General features: G+C 44.5%; 1 protein-coding gene across 4 annotated transcripts in view; it reads right to left on the reverse strand.

Annotated features, from left to right (window-relative positions):
- The window catches only part of KCNT1 (potassium sodium-activated channel subfamily T member 1), a 1,722,207-nt gene that overhangs the window by 548,384 nt on the left and 1,157,948 nt on the right, over positions 1 to 15,875 (reverse strand). For all 4 annotated transcript variants that reach the window (XM_085613491.1, XM_085613497.1, XM_085613504.1 and 1 more), the window contains exon 8: positions 8,370 to 8,444. In XM_085613491.1, coding sequence (XP_085469617.1) covers positions 8,370 to 8,444 — 75 coding nt within the window. The remainder of the gene's footprint in view (positions 1 to 8,369; positions 8,445 to 15,875) is intronic.

Consider the following 15,875-nt stretch of genomic DNA (forward strand, 5'->3'; position numbering starts at 1 on the left):
TAATGGGGCAGAGGTGTCATTCCCAACCTCTCGCTTGGACGGCCCATGAATGTATGCACATTGAGCAGTGGGCTGAGCCAAAGTGGCCACTTATATTCAGGCGTGGTTCACAATTGTGAACTAATCCATGCACAAATAGTCGTGGCAACATTTGCATCTTTTTTTATCTCAGCAAAGTTAACCAAACAGGCCTCTTATAGAGAACTCCCCTTCCCCCTTTCATAATACTTAAAATTAGCACAATCCGCAAATGTTAGCCACTTATTTTTAGGGTGCACGTGCCTAATTTTGATCCCAGTCCAAACATGGAGAAGTGTGGCTCAATGGTTAGAAAGGCAGACCTTGATGCAGAGTTCTGGTCCGGGACCAGGGTTCGATTCCTGCCTCGGCAGGGTCTTGGGCTAAATAATTCCTCGGACCTGATATTCTCACCTCAGTGCCTATTCTAATCATGGGTAAGCCTGGGCAAAGCACAACGCTACGCTCGCGTAGTTTGCGAAGTTCGCGCTACTATGCGAATTGCACGTAGCACAGTGCGAACACGCGTAGCGTAGTGCTGCGGTCATTTTTTGCTTGCTCGCGGTCCTCAACGTCAAGTTGGCGACCGCGAGCAAGCAAAATGACATCCCGGCGAGACTTTTTCCTTGTTCGCGATCAGCAACATCAAGTTGGCGATCGCGAGCATGGAAAATAAACCTCCCGGCGAGATTCCCAACGCGAGGAGGTCAGGTTTCTCATTGCGAGTGGTCGCGTATGCTCGCGACCACTCGCGATGAGAAACTACCAGTTCGCGTTGAGAAAGCTGCCGCTCGAGTAAAAATCTACTCGAGCAGCAGAAAATCACAGCTCGCACTGTGCAAGATGCCATTTTCAATGCTTGCACAGTGCCGGTTGCTTGTCCGCACTGTGCAATCATTGAAAACGACATCTGGCACAGTGCGAACAAGGTACTACGCAGTTCGCGAAGTGCTACGCGTAGCTCGCGAAGTGCACTTTGCGTAGCTTCGCGAAGTGTTACTTCGCGAACTACGCCTAGGGTTAATCATGGGTCCCACGCTGCAACTCTGGGCAATAGCTTGCTTAATCTCCACAACAGCCCCAACAGCGCTGGGATGCCTGGCTTCACCTTGGGGGTTCCCAGGAGTGGACACTTCACACAGAAAGCCAGGAAGGCTTCCTACAGCGGTATGAGTACAGCGCCGAGATGCCTCAGTGGTGAGTCGTGCGCTATACAAGTACCAAGTTTACAGTTTTAACATGGATGTGGGGTACTTACTTGTTGCAACCCCCAACAACCCTCAGCAGACAAGGGAACTTCATGCCTCAACCAGTAGCGCACCAGGAGGCCACTTTGCAGAGAGGTTGAGAAAGGGGGCAGGGCCCCCATTGGTGTCTAAGCAATTCCATTGTGGAAGACTTACTTGTGGCAACAATAGGGGTTCTTGGCCCCCAACGACACTCGGCAACCAAGGAGACTTCATCCCCCAACCAGTAGTGCACCAGGAGGCCCCTTTGCAGAGTGGTTGAGAAGGGGGGTGAGGCCTCCAACGACGTTTCATTAAACCCGATGTGGGGGAATTACTTGTGGCAACAATAGGGGTTCTTGGCCCCCAACAACCCTCTGCAGCCAAGGGGACTTCATTAGGTGTTGATGAGCAATACTGTGCCCTCTCACGGAACTCAGCAGAGTGAAACTACTAGGCCCAGGTCTAGTTTTATGGTTCAAGGATGGGTGGAGTGCAGGAGGAGATAGGGCTTTTAGGGTTCAGGGTTGTGTGTAGTTTAGGGATCAGGAAAGGTAGGGGATTAGGTGTAGTGAGGGAGTTTTACAATTTTGGTATGGGTGGAGTTAGGTGTAGAAATGGCCTTTAGAGTTCAGAGATAGTTGTAGTTTAGGTGTGGTGAGGGACTTTTAGGGGACAGGGATTGATGGTATTTAGAGGTTGTGAGGGTTCCGGGATGGATGGTGTTCAGGGGTGCTGAAGGGCAGTGAATTAAAAGCATCCCATGCAATTGTTTGACATTGTAAAAGGCATAAATCTGTAATTATGTCCCCTTAAGTAATACCTCCATCAAAACTGCTTGTGAAAGTAAGATATGCAACCATTGTGTTTACACCTTAAAAAATAAAGCATGCAAAAGGTAATTTTGAACAAAAAAGACACTCTAAGAATTGGTTTCTATGAGATGGTAAAAAGCCACTCATTATGATTATGTCCATTAAACAGTTTAGGTGAAATGGTTTCTCAGTATTGATATTCTATGAAATCTTTTTTCTATTACATCACATGTAACCAAATCAAACACTCACCCACCCAAGACCATTGCTATTCACAAACTAAACTTCTAACGTTACTACAGCCAGTCCGGCCCTGACCACGGGTATCTTGTCGCTGCAGGACATATGTTTGACCATCCAGAGCGGAGAAACTGCTGCCCGTAGATCTACATTTTCAGGTGTTTCCTGAATGATAAATGGTCCTGAGTCAGTCAAATGTGTGTTGGTATACTATTCCACAGTTTGGGTCCTTGAACTGAATAGGCTCTTGCCTTCTTGTACCTAGGAATCTTGATTTTATGCACAGAGTCTGAGCGGAGTAATCTGCCTAGTTGGTATAGACTAATCCCATCTGCCAGGGAGAGAGGAGCCTGCTAATAGACCGTCTGGTGCATCAAATATGCTACTTTAAAAGAAATTCACTTTTCACAGGAAACCAGCAAGGAATCAAGGTCTGTAGAGGTGGAGGAGCTCCATTTCTGTCCATGCACCAGTTTGGCAGCTGTAGTTTGAATTTGTCAGAGGCATTTTATTGTCTTCACAGGTGCGCCGATGAAACGGGCATCACAGTAATCAATCGACTTATGATGGTACTATGGATGATGCGGGACTGCCTGCTGGTCAGAAGACGTGGTAGGATATTACGTTAAATTCTCATAAGAGCATTACAGATATTGAATTTCTTCTTTGCATGGTCTACTAATGAGAGGGTGGAGTCTAGTTGTTCTCCCATCTCTCATACCAAGTCTTTTCATACAGGAATCAACTCATCTCCTGCCAGCCAGAAATCATGTAGATGTATGACACCTGCCCTCCCCACCTGGCAGTGCATGGTCTCCGTCTTGCTAGCATTAAACTGCAGTGAGTTGGTTCTAACCCAGTCAACTATTCTCTTCATGCACTGATGAAAAGAATCAAAGACCCCCACAGAGCCTGTGTTTAATGAGACTTTCAGCTGAATGTTGTCTGCATAATTAATGCAGTTTATTCCCAGCCTATGTATGAGTTTTATGAAAGGCTGGATGTATACATTAAACATGGAGGGACTGAGAAAAGAGCTCTGCAGAATTCCCTGCTTTAGTGCGATGAAGCTGGAGAGAAAAGGAGGAAGTTGCACTGCCTGTTCATGGTTAGAAAGATAAGAGCCGCACCAGTCCAAGGCTTTCCCCGCCATACCAGCTTCCTAGAATCTCTAGGTCAGGATGGAGTGATACACACTATCAAATGCTGCAGACAGGTCAAGAAGTGCTAGAACCGCTTGCTGACCCTGTCCAAAGCCATCCGGATATTGTCAGTGATGGCGATCAGACCTGTCTCGGTCCCATCATGAGGCCTAAACCCATTTTGGGCCATGTCGTGGTAATTACTGAACTCAATATGGGTCGATATAAGTTTATTGATATGTGTTTCCAATACTTTTATTGGGAAAAGGCAGCAAAACAATTGCCTAAAATTTGCAAAATCTTTAGGGCTTACAGACGGTTTCTTTAGTGAGGTCATAACTAATGCCTGCTTTTAGACCTTGGTAACCTTAGCAGTGGCCAGAGAAACATTACAGATTTATCTTAACGACTCGGCCAGCTATGGTGCAAGTAGGGGTGGGTCGACCGGAGAGCTCAAAGCCCAACTCCAGGAGGTCCAACCTTTCGAATCCTGCTATTCCCCTCCTTTATGGTGGGTTCCACATTGAGGACGTGTTCAAGTGGTACAGGGCTTACTGTGTATTTTTTCTTTAAGTTATCTACAATGTTCATTATTTTGTTCTTGAAAAATAAGCTGATGTCGTTTCACAGCTCTTGCAATGGTACGAGTCTTTGTGTGGAGTAATCCGGGGATTGCAATGTTTTTACTTAGGAGAAAACTTTATTGCCCATATTTGGAGCATGTACTATCTGCTCGGTAAAATATTCTGCCTTTACCTTTTTTAGCGGTTCTTTTTAATATCTTAATGCCATTTTCCAGTTAGTTTTCTCCTGGTCTAGATATTCTCTCCTCCCTTTTCTTTCCACTCTTTTACATGAAAGCTAAGCTTCCCTAAGTTGATCGTTGTACCAGGGGGTGGATGGAGCTCTCCAGTATCGAACCATTATAAGTATCAAAGGCTTTTTCTACATTACTTGTCACTAGCTTTTCTTGGGTGGAGGGGACAGAACTTTAGAAGACCAGGTCCAAAGATTAGCCCAACTTCTAGACCATACTGTTTCTATATTGTCGGGCGGAGGGTTAAAAAGAGTATTTAAACAGAATGTCACCAAAAGTTGTTTAGATATGATATTGGTATTATCAAACACCAAGTTCAGGGCATGCCCCAGCCTATGCGTTGGATCCTGTATGTATTGATTAAGCCCCATTGCTTCCATAGAGGTGAGTAATGCCGTAGGTTTTTTTGTCATCTCTGTTGCCTACTCTAAAATTAGAGTCTCCCTGCATGATCAAACTGGAGTGTGGAATGAGTAGTGGGCCGATAACGTTCACTAAGTTGTGATCAAAATTGGAATCAGGAATTGGAGGCTGGTAGCATAATATCACTAGGATATTTTGATTAGCGGACAACTGAATATTAAAGACCATTCATTAATATTTAAGCAGGGTGCAGCGTTACTTTTATAGAATGAATGGGGGTTAGGAACACACTGCCTCACAGTCCCAGCACAGTTCGCCCCTTTGCATCCTGGTAAATGCAGTACACAGTTCAAACTTACATCAAAATTAGCTGGAGTTTTTCACCAAAGTTGGTGAAGACTTTGCTGTATATCTCTAGACACGTGTTTCTGGGTTGAGCCCGTCATCAGTAGAGAGCAGCAGTATTAGAGAGAAAAGAAAAACCATCTGGGGTGCTGAAAATGCTGCTAAGTTTCTCTCAGGGCACAGTACCACTCACAGGCACACAGGTGCATCTCCAAAGCACCAACTTTGGTGAACCACTGCAGCTATAATTTAAATGAGCAATTACTGTAAACTGCATTTACCACAATGCCAAGGGGCGTACTGTGCTGGGAGGTGAGGCAGTGAGTGTGCTCCCATCCCCCTTTTTTCTTACTTTTATGGTATGCCTGAAGAACGCCACTATTCTGTCTCCTAACCTTTCCTTTCTGGGTATCTGTATAAAGGCATATTCTTCAGGGCAAGACTCTACGAATTCTGGATTTGCATCCAGTGTGGCCCATGTTTCCGTAATGAATAGAATATCTGTTCCTGCGTCCTCCACTAGGAATTGAACTTCTATGGCATGCTTATGGAGGGATCTGGCATTAATAAACACACAATGGAGGACTCTTTTCCCCTCTATATATGGGTGCTATCCCTATTGTTGTTTCTGCAGTTCTGTGTGGGTGACTTCATTGATTGCTTACACACCTGGATTGTGGTGCTGTAACTGAGCAAAAGGGGTCTCAGAGCAAGAAGCTCTGCCCTTGTTTCATGTATCCACTTTACCTAAGGTCCTGGAGAACTCTGTGCTGTGGGAGAGAACCAGCATAGTAGCTGGCGCTGTGCACACTTGGGTGCCGATTAGGATCCTGGAAAAAATTTCCCCATACGTCCTCGGGTCGGAAAATGTGTCCGACACGTCCCCAGACGATTTACCGTACAAATGTGAAAAGTGAAGTCCGACCGCGCAAGTAGGATCCATCCCGTGCGTCCGATGTTACAAGCGTATGAAAAAAACACCATCCGCACTGAACTCCCATAGAAACCATGGAGACATGTGCCCGCATACGCGCCGAACACCCCCCCCAGCCCCCGTATGTACGCGCCGAACCCCCCCCAGCCCCCGTATGTACGCGCCGAACCCCCCCAGCCCCCGTGAATACGCACTGAACACCCCCCAGCCCCCGTGAGTACGCGCCGAACACCCCCCCAGACCCCGTATGTACATGCCGAACCCCCCTCAGACCCCGTGTACGTACGAGTCGTACCCCCACCCGTGTATGTACACCCGTGTATGTACGAGTCGTACCCCCACGCGTGTATGTACGGTGCTGGGGGTACGCACCGTACATACACGAGTGGGGGTACGACTCGTACGTACATGGGTGTACATACACGGGTGGGGGTACGACTCGTACGTACACGGGTGTACATACACGGGTGGGGGTACGACTCGTACGTACACGGGTGTACATACACGGGGGGTACAACTCGTACGTACACGGGTGTACATACACGGGTGGGGGTATGACTCGTACGTACACGGGTGTACATACACGGGGGGTACGACTCGTACGTACACGGGTGTACATACACGGGTGGGGGTACGACTCGTACGTACATGGGGTCTGGGGGGGTTCGGCGCGTACATACGGGGGCTGGGGGGGGTTCGGCGCATACATACGGGGGCTGGGGGGGTTCGGCGCATACATACGGGGGCTGGGGGGGTTCGGCGCATACATACGGGGGCTGGGGGGGTTCGGCGCGTACATACGGGGGCTGGGGGGGCGTTCGGCGCATACTCACGGGGCTGGGGGGGGGGGGGGGACGGCGCGTACCGGGCCCCCTCATCTGGTCGTTTCGCGGCATACTTCGCTTTTCCGGCACTTTTTGGGTGCAGTAAAAATATTGGCTTCCGGACTGCTGTCGGTTCGAATCGTACTTCCTGGTTCGTGAAACGCTGCCTGCAAGCGTCCCGACGTCACGTCGGCGCTTTCCCGGATCACATTTGTATGTATATTTTCGTCGGTTGGTGTTTTGTACGACTCGTACGGAAATGGTGTTTCCGTGCGAATTGTACTTGCATGTTTGTAAAGTTTTACAACCGGGTACGAGTCGGACGGAGAAAACGCTCCGACCGACAGTTTGTACCCGGTTTTTCCAGGATCGGAATCGGCACCTTGGTGCGCGGATGGGCAATGATAGGCTTGCCTTTGGAGTGCGCACGCACGTGGCTTGTCTCCCATTAAATAGGGCTGGATTCTCAGTGTGCAAAATTAACTAGAACACCTATCACAATGGCGTGTAGTGAGAGTGCTTCCTGGGAGGGGGGGGGGGGGGGAAATGATCACCCCATCACTCGGAGTGGAGACTCTCTTCAGCCAAATTGTGCAAAGCGTGTGATCAAGTAACAGTGGGTTATTCCTAGCAGCAATTGTTTTTAAATAGATGTGGACTTGTTATGGCTTGCAGTTTCAAACTTCAGTTTTATAGGTAAAAGTGCAAGGTTCCCAACAATTCAATCATCAACGATTTTTAAATTAATATAATTAACACAAGTTAAAATAGCATAGAACACAATCAGATAAATTGTTAAAAGGCAGTGTAATTTATTTTACATTTATATTTTACTTTAAAATAAATATTGTTTTTAAATGTTAATAAACTTTCATGTTTCCTCCTATTCTTTCCCATGGGGAGGTCTCCACCACAGTGGCATAGATCTCTACTACGGTGGTGGAGATCTGTGGAGATCTGTGCCTGTGAGTGTAAAATGCTACAAGTAGCAACACTTCTAAATTGTAAATTTGGACATGTAAGTCTACACTAGGGAACTTATGAATAGCCAAAAATAGTACATTTACTGCAAAGAGTACATTTACACTTACAGATTTACTCATGTGTAAACTTATCTTTGTGAATAGGCCCCTATACCCTTAAGAATTCTATCCCATTACTATGTTGGAAAGGCACAAACTTACATTTAAATTAATTTTTAGAAGTTTGTTTACAGGAAAGCCATTGCCATACCAACTAAAATGCTTCAAACAGAGGTAACATATTTCAAACAATAAATTAAAGATATTATATTAGAGGAAAAATAAGTCATATGCTTCCATTAAGCAATAGCCTCTTATTTTATTTGTTGTTTACCAGTTAACAGTTATTTCAGATGCACAAAGTTTGGCGCTCTAATTATCACATTTGATACAGCAACTATGTGGCCACCAAGGCGGTATCCATTTCAATGCCCTGTTTGATCATAAAACACAGGCATGGTGATTGTATTGAATACAAGTTCCTTCCACAATAAGAAATCAGATGGACAAGTCAAAAAAGAGAACTTGTGAAATCGTCTCCTACCTCCTACATTCAGACTGACATCTTTTAGCGAATATATTTTAACATGCCATTGGCAAGTTAGTGCAGTCAGCATACTTACTGTTGAGATGAACGGCACCGTGTTGATCATTTCCAAGATGAATGAGATGCGAAAGATTTGCTCCCAGATGTTACCCTAAAGACGAGAAGATAGAAAGATGGTCACAATTAGATGTTAATGCAGTTACAGTCATATACATAGGAATATGTACGAGGCATCTCTTTGGCTCCTCGTGGTTTTTTTATCATTAAACAATGGATGATGTTTTTCCAAGGCTGTCTCTGTCAATGTTGATAACAAACCTTAATAAACATGCCCTGATATGGAACCCAAACTATCTTTGCCAATGATGCAAGACAGTAATTGGCAAAGATATGTCATCAACATGGACACACTGTCCAATTCATTGGTGCAGTTCACTAAACACTTGAACTTACTACATCTCAGATTGAAATCGATCAATTCTCTCAAGTCCAACTTTCCCTTCAGACTACTCAGATACCACCAAAATGTCCTCTTCCACAAGGTCAATCTTTTCTTCTGTATCCTTAATTTGTAAAACCAAAAATCCTAACTGACTAATCGCAAAATAAAATAAAATATTTTAATACCCTCCATGTATGGTTTTCCATAAATATCCAGTTCAAATTGATGAAAGACAGAACTCTAGGAGAAAGAAAGTGGAATGAATGTGAAGGAATGTGCCTCTGGCATGGAAAAACATAGGCTTTATGTAATACACAAAGGGTGCTTCCTAACAATTGTATTAGGTTTAGTAGTAAGGATGTTGACCCTTGAAAGTTAAGTAAGAGAAAGCAATAAAAGGTCGAAGAATTAAATAGCTATAGTCAACTCTGAGTAAAGTTTTACATTAATCCTGCCTTCATGCAATAATGGTGTCAGGCTTTTTGAAGAATAGATTCAAATGTGATCACTCTAAATATGGAGGGCTTTAATCTGAAAGTGTCCCAGTATGGCACTCCACAAACCTATAATGTGATATGGATGTCATCTATTAAATTCCATGAAATGTAACTGAATGACAACATGCACACAGAAACAATATGTGTGAAGAATATGCTATGGCTATAAGAGCATTACTTATAACATAAATAATAGGTCTTTCAAACATCTGGGAATTCCAGCACTCTCGTGAATTTCAAGCCATGGCACAGCTGGTGAAGTTGCTTAAATACTTTAAATACTTAGATGCTCTTTCGGAGCTGTCTAGGGTCGGATGCGGAAATACTGCACTCACGGCGGTGATTACTGGGTGCAATATTACCACTCTCTTTTTTTTCCTTGGAATGGCGCATATGATTGAAAATATTTGTTTTCTACACCAACCTCTTCCCTCTTTCTCCGAAGGTTTCCCTAAATGAAGCCAGACTTGACCTGAGAAAATGTGCTTTTAGAAAACGCCAGACGAGCAATGTTTTCAGGCCAAACAAATCTGGGGTGTTTTCTGGAAAATTTGCAGTCTCAATTTGCGCACAAACTACCATTTCCCAACGGATTAGATATTTCTCCAGAATTGTCCTACAAGTGTTCTTGTTATGCAAAGTACGGGGTCAATTCTGCACGAAGAGCGCACAAAACCTGAAAATTACTGAAATCATCAGTTATGGTTAGCTAAGGAAGCCATACCTCATGCGTTGCTCTTTACCTTATGCATGGCAAAACAAATGCCACCTTCAATTACACCATTGATAACATCTCAAATTACTTAATTGATTACATCACCAATAATATCCTATATGACATCAACAATAACACAATCAATGGTAGGGGTCTTTCTCAAGACAGAAAGTGAATGCTTCAAAACAATTGCATATTTTATCTTCACTTCTTTTTTTCTGACATGTACAACATAATATGTAGTAAATAAAGGTAAAAAAAAAGCAACGTCCTTGTTTTAGACATGCTGTTTAGACATATTGTTGATATAGCTGATGTTGAAAAAATACTCATGTTTTTATCCAATATTGTTATGTTAAGTGTACTTGTGAAGGGCACGTCTCACCTGGGGTGGCATTCTGGCACTGATGACAAGGGCGAGTGCTTGCTGCCCTGTCCAGGTTCTATGTAAAGAGCAAAGTTTTCAGTTTTTTTTTCTAAATTCTAGAACATAGCTGGCAGCCCTAATGTTCCAGACTTTAGGACGCGTAGGCACAGCTGGTGGCTCTGGCTTTTAAGATGTGGAGGACAGTACTGAGTAGGATGTTCTCTGAGTTGAGGTGTCTGGTGGGAGTGAGGAAACTGATGCGGTTGTTCAGATAGGTGGAGCCTGAATTGTGTGGTGCTTTGTTTGTATGAATAGTTTCAAATGTGAACGCTTGTGTATGCGGAGCCGGTTGAGGTCCCTGAGGTGTGGGGAGATATGGGTGCATGTGGGGTGGTTGAGAGTGAATCTAGCTGCTGTATTATGAATGTTCTTGAGTCACTTAGTAAGGCGGCAGAGAGTCCGATGTAGAGTGCATTTCTGAGTCTAGCTTGCTAGTAATAAGTGCTTGGGTGATTGTTCGTAAGTCGTGTCGATTGGAAGCCCCGTGAAGATTTTCCTGAGGATCTTGCAGATATGGAAGCAGAAGAAGGTGAATGACCTGACTTTGCTGGCCATCCATAGTTTATTGTCAACCACAATTCCCAGGTCCCAGGCTTGGCTTTATGGGTTTAGAATGAGACATGTTGTGTCAGCCACCAGGCTGAGGACCAAAGAGTCGGATCTTCCTTGAAGAGTACTACCTCCGACATGTCTGAGTTGAGTCTGCAGCAGTTGGACTTCATCCAGAGGGCGACTTCAGATATGAGCTTGACGAACTTTGCTTGGGTGTTGGTGGCAGTTTTAGAGAGGGAGGGGATGAGTTGTGCTTCAGCGTATGAGATGATGTTGATTCTGAAGGTTCCCACGATATTGCCGAGTGATGTGCATAGATATTGAAGAAGGTAGGGCTGAGTGATCATCCCCAGAAAACTCCTCAGACAAGCTTGGTGGGTTCACAAGTGTAGAGAGGAAGGCTGACTTTCTGTATGCATCTTGTGAGGAAGGAGCTGATTCACTGAAGGGCTATTACACGAATCTTTGACAGATGGAGGCATTATATGAAGATCGAGTCAGAGACAGTATCAAAGGCCTAGGAGAGCTCAAGGAGGATGAGGACCATGGTGTAGCCTTGGTCCATTCTGGTCCAGATGTTACCAATTGCAGCCCTGAGGCGGTTTTGCCTCTATAATTAAGCTGGTTTGGGATGGGCCAGGAGGTGTCTGTTGTCCATTTGTGGTTTGCTAGACTTTGTTTGATTAGTTTCTCCAAGACTTTCACTGGGTAGGGAGCAGTGAGATGGGTGTGTGTAATTGGCTGACGAGAAAGGGTCTGCAGTGAGTTGCTTCAGTATTATCAAGATGGTGGTATGTTTCCAGCTGTCCAGGAAAGTAGTTGTGGTTAAAGAGCTGTTGAGGATCAGGATGAGTGAGGTGCAGAAGGGCTCTAGTCTTCTTGTGATAGAAAAGCGCAGTCAAGGGTCCAATGGGACTTACGAGTGGATGGAACTCATGACAGTGGCAGTGTCCACATGGGTGAGGGTGGTCCAACAGGTCCGTATGGTTCCTGGAAATGTACCATCATCTTTGAGCAGGCTTGCTGGAGTGGAATGGTTTGGTTGTGGTGTGAAGTTGTCATAAATAGTGCTAAACGTCTTGTGGGAGAAGTAGCGAGCAGAGCTCCTGAGAGGGGGTGATGACAGTGGAGCTGGCGCCGGGGGCATGGTGAATTCCTTTACGATGAAGAAGAGTTTGTTTGTTTTATTGGTGCTGTTATCTATCCAGTCAGTTAGGGCTCAGATTGTTCATTCCAAGGTGTTGCACCGTCAGCTTCAAATTCAGACATCACAAGAACGTTAATGTTTGCTCGTACATTTTATGGGAAATACTGGTCTTCAATATACATTATTACACAAAGTCAGCAATATCATCTCATTAGTTGTGGTTTCATATTATTATTGATACAACTTGTTTTGGATTGCTATTAACTTTAAATCTGACCACATTTAATACATCTGATTTAAGTCGTTTACCAATCAATATGCAGATTGTACTGCTATCTTGTCTATATGGGATTTTAAATCAGTTCAGGAACTCCGATTTGAATTATAAATTACATTTTTTTCTTCTAAATTAATCCATTTATTGATTGGCAAACCAGAAGTGCCTATAGTGAACCCTAATGTGAAAATAAACAGACTTGTCTCTAACATTTTAACTTAGGGTGAACAAAATTATCAAACAAAAATAAAGGGCAAAGGAGCTTGGGGGTTTGAGGCAAATTTCTCAGTTCTCAAGTATGAACCCAGAGCTGGGAGCCTTTACCACTGTAGTCACAGGCCCCAATCACCCTCCTTTGCTAGCCTACAAGATCTTGAAACATGGCATGCCACCGCTCTGCTCTCTTTCCTATTCTAGACACTGGGCAGGGAGGAGAGGGTAGTAACCCAATACTAGTAATGGCATAGAGGTCAAATGCTGTGTGAGATGCCTCTACCTTCACCATGCATCCTGTGACTTGCTTGGCTTTGCCTAAGAGCCAGAAGCCTTTTGTTTGCAGTCCTTTCTACATGTTGTCTCCCCAGGCCAGGCTACCGTGGCAGATTTGGAGGAGTATACGATCAGCGTATAGATATCCTCCTGGTGTCATTTGTTCACAAAGGCTGAGATAGATGACATCTGCTCTGTTCCTCCTCCACCCACATACACAGCAAAGGAAATCAGATCCAGTCATGCGACAGCTGCCCAGGACTCTTGCCATCAGTGAAAGGGCAAAGATTGCTCAGCAGTTGCAAGCTCTACCATAAATAAATGCTGTTCTCCCGCATTAACTTGCTGACAGTGAAAACACAGATTGTTTCAGTGTAAATCTATGGAAGGGACATCTAGATGTTTAAAGCAGTACTGCAGTATTCCAACTTGAATTAATGGCTAAGAATACCTATATTACTAGTGAGTCTAATGGCAGCAGTTTTTAATCACTATCTACACAGAAGATATTAGAAATGATGTAACAAGTGACATCATATGGTACCCACACATACCACAGTAGCATTAACATCACAGAAGACATTAACAAAATTACAAGCCAATGTCTTGTTTCACATGTTTGCGGACAGTAAGTATACACCCTTGTTTCAAGAAAAATCCACTCCAGAAAATGCTACTTCAGCCTTTGGACTACAAATAATGTCTATGGAGGTATGTACTGTGGTGAGTTGCTTTGCACCAGCCTTTATTTTCCATACACTGATGACATCACAGGAGACATTATATGTACGTCTCAACTTACATCATCCATGACATTGCAAAAGACACAAATGGTTGCTATTTTCCATACCTGCAGGCTCACAATGGAATAACAACTGGCTTCCAGACTCTATGAATGGAGCATGCTACACAAGGACCAAGTGTCTAAAATATGGGCAGAGGGAATAACTAAAGGTCACACTCTGCACAAAGTGCCAGGTGGGCAAGACAAAAGGTTGTGTCGAGTGGATCCTGGGAAAAGAGAAGCTTGGAATGAGATTGATTTTGATTTTATTTGATTGCTGGATACTTAACAGATGGGAATACATCGTGGTTTCTTAGTTAGAGCTATAGAGGAAGACAAAAGGATTTGTTATAGAGGGGTGTATGAAAAACTCCCAGGTCTAAAGCTATTTTGAAATTTCAGAAGATTTGGTGTGGATTCTTAGCCAATGGATGAGGATTCTAGACCTTTGCTACAAGTGCTCAAAAGTGTTTTTCACCCACCTATATGCCTTCTATTTTTGAAATGCACAGAGATGTTACTGGTCGATCTCAAAATCTGGCTTGGTTATCCAATACACCTGTTGAATAGGAATTATCATCTTTATGTACCAAGCTCAAAGTTCTTTGCAAATTCATCTTTGTGCAAAAGGTAAAAAATGTAAGGTGGCCAAGGCAGAGGATATGTGATAACATTTTCTTAACTTTAGTACAGTGGAAAGTCACAAAAGCATCTGTCATTGTATGGTGCTGTGGTTCAAGGAGGTAGTGAGCCATTTCAGACAGCCTTTGTTTCTTTCTACAGCAGGAGTCTGGCATCAATTTTTTAAAGGGAGCACTAAGTACGAGAATGAGTCCATAGAAGTAGGACATACTTTGTCTTCTCATACAGGGGATTCAGTGTAGGTAGAACTACCTAAAAGGATTTAACCTTAGGAAACCTTTCAACATCCTGTGATGAATTATCACCTATTTGTTACAGAGGGATTAAGACTGATCATCAGTTGAGTCGTGTCTGCCTACATAAAGACAATGGAGACTCAAACATTGGATAATTGTTTACCTCTGTTAACGGACCTACATTTGCGGCATTACATCAAGTCAAGGTCTCAATGAATTATTCCCTTGCCCAACCCTTGGTAGCTGGCAACAAGCAAGCAGGCTTCACTTAGGAGACAGGTGAGTAAAGCATTTAACAACACCAGTACCTTAAATAAGTATAAGCGCTTTCTAGTGCTTAAACACCTAAAACGTCACTTTGGAACATCTGGTCGCACTTGGCTGGGAAAAAGTCAGAGTTTGAGGCCAACCGCATTGGAGCACTGGTCGGATACGCTAGGATACACTGAGGAGGCCTCAGTAAAATTTTTACCTTCGCATTAGAAACTTTTTTGGAGCTCATTCCTCTGGTCATCGAGCAAGGCACTTTGTCAGGCCAGATCTGCATAGACGTCCCCGGCTTGGTTCATTGCGAGGCCCTGGTCAACTCCCGGATGGCTGTTGCTCCGGAGCTTTCAGCGGAATGAACCTGAAAATCCAGGCCAGGTTGCGGTTCGGTGTTGGCAGCTTGACTCACGTCAGCTGGTTCCTTGTGAAGCCAGGAAAAGTCCTTAGGGCTGTAGGTACTGAATGTGCAGCAGGCGCAGTCCTTTATAATGCTAACCTTTGGATGCAGATGAAGGTTCCAGCAGGGCAATCACTTGAATCTCAGAAGAATCTCCTTGTTGTTTCAGGCAAGGATCTAAGTTGCTGGGCAATGCGCCCATATTTATTCACAGTTCCTGGGCATCAAGCAGGGGGGCACCCCAGACCAATGGGATCAAGGTGACTGACCAGTTCCTACAAAATGTGGCATATTCTTGACCCAGAAATCACTATTCTTTCAAAATTCAAACTGGAGAAACTCTCTCCTTGAGGGTTAGTTCTGGCTAAGCCAACCCACTGGTGTGGCTGGGTTTCAGTAACACTCCCCTTCCAACCCCTCTACACATCTAATTACAGGTAAGGGTGGGCGCAGTGCTCCGCTCCGCCCACGGAGTGTGCGTAGTACTGCCCACTTCGCGCTGCGCAAAGTAGGCATAGCAGGGGCAGACTACGCACACCCTGCGGCGGAGCAGAGTTGCCCGCCACCCGCCTCACGCCTCATCTTCTTCCTCACGAATGCGCATGCGCGGGCGCGTTCGTGAGGAAGAAGATATCCAGGAAACAGCAAGATGGAGCCCTGGGACGCGGCAGCTCAGGTAAGTAATTTTTCTTTATCTAATGTTTCTAATA

The sequence above is a fragment of the Triturus cristatus genome, chromosome 1_2 (assembly GCF_964204655.1).
Source record: "Triturus cristatus chromosome 1_2, aTriCri1.1, whole genome shotgun sequence".
Taxonomy (NCBI): Eukaryota; Metazoa; Chordata; class Amphibia; order Caudata; family Salamandridae; genus Triturus; species Triturus cristatus.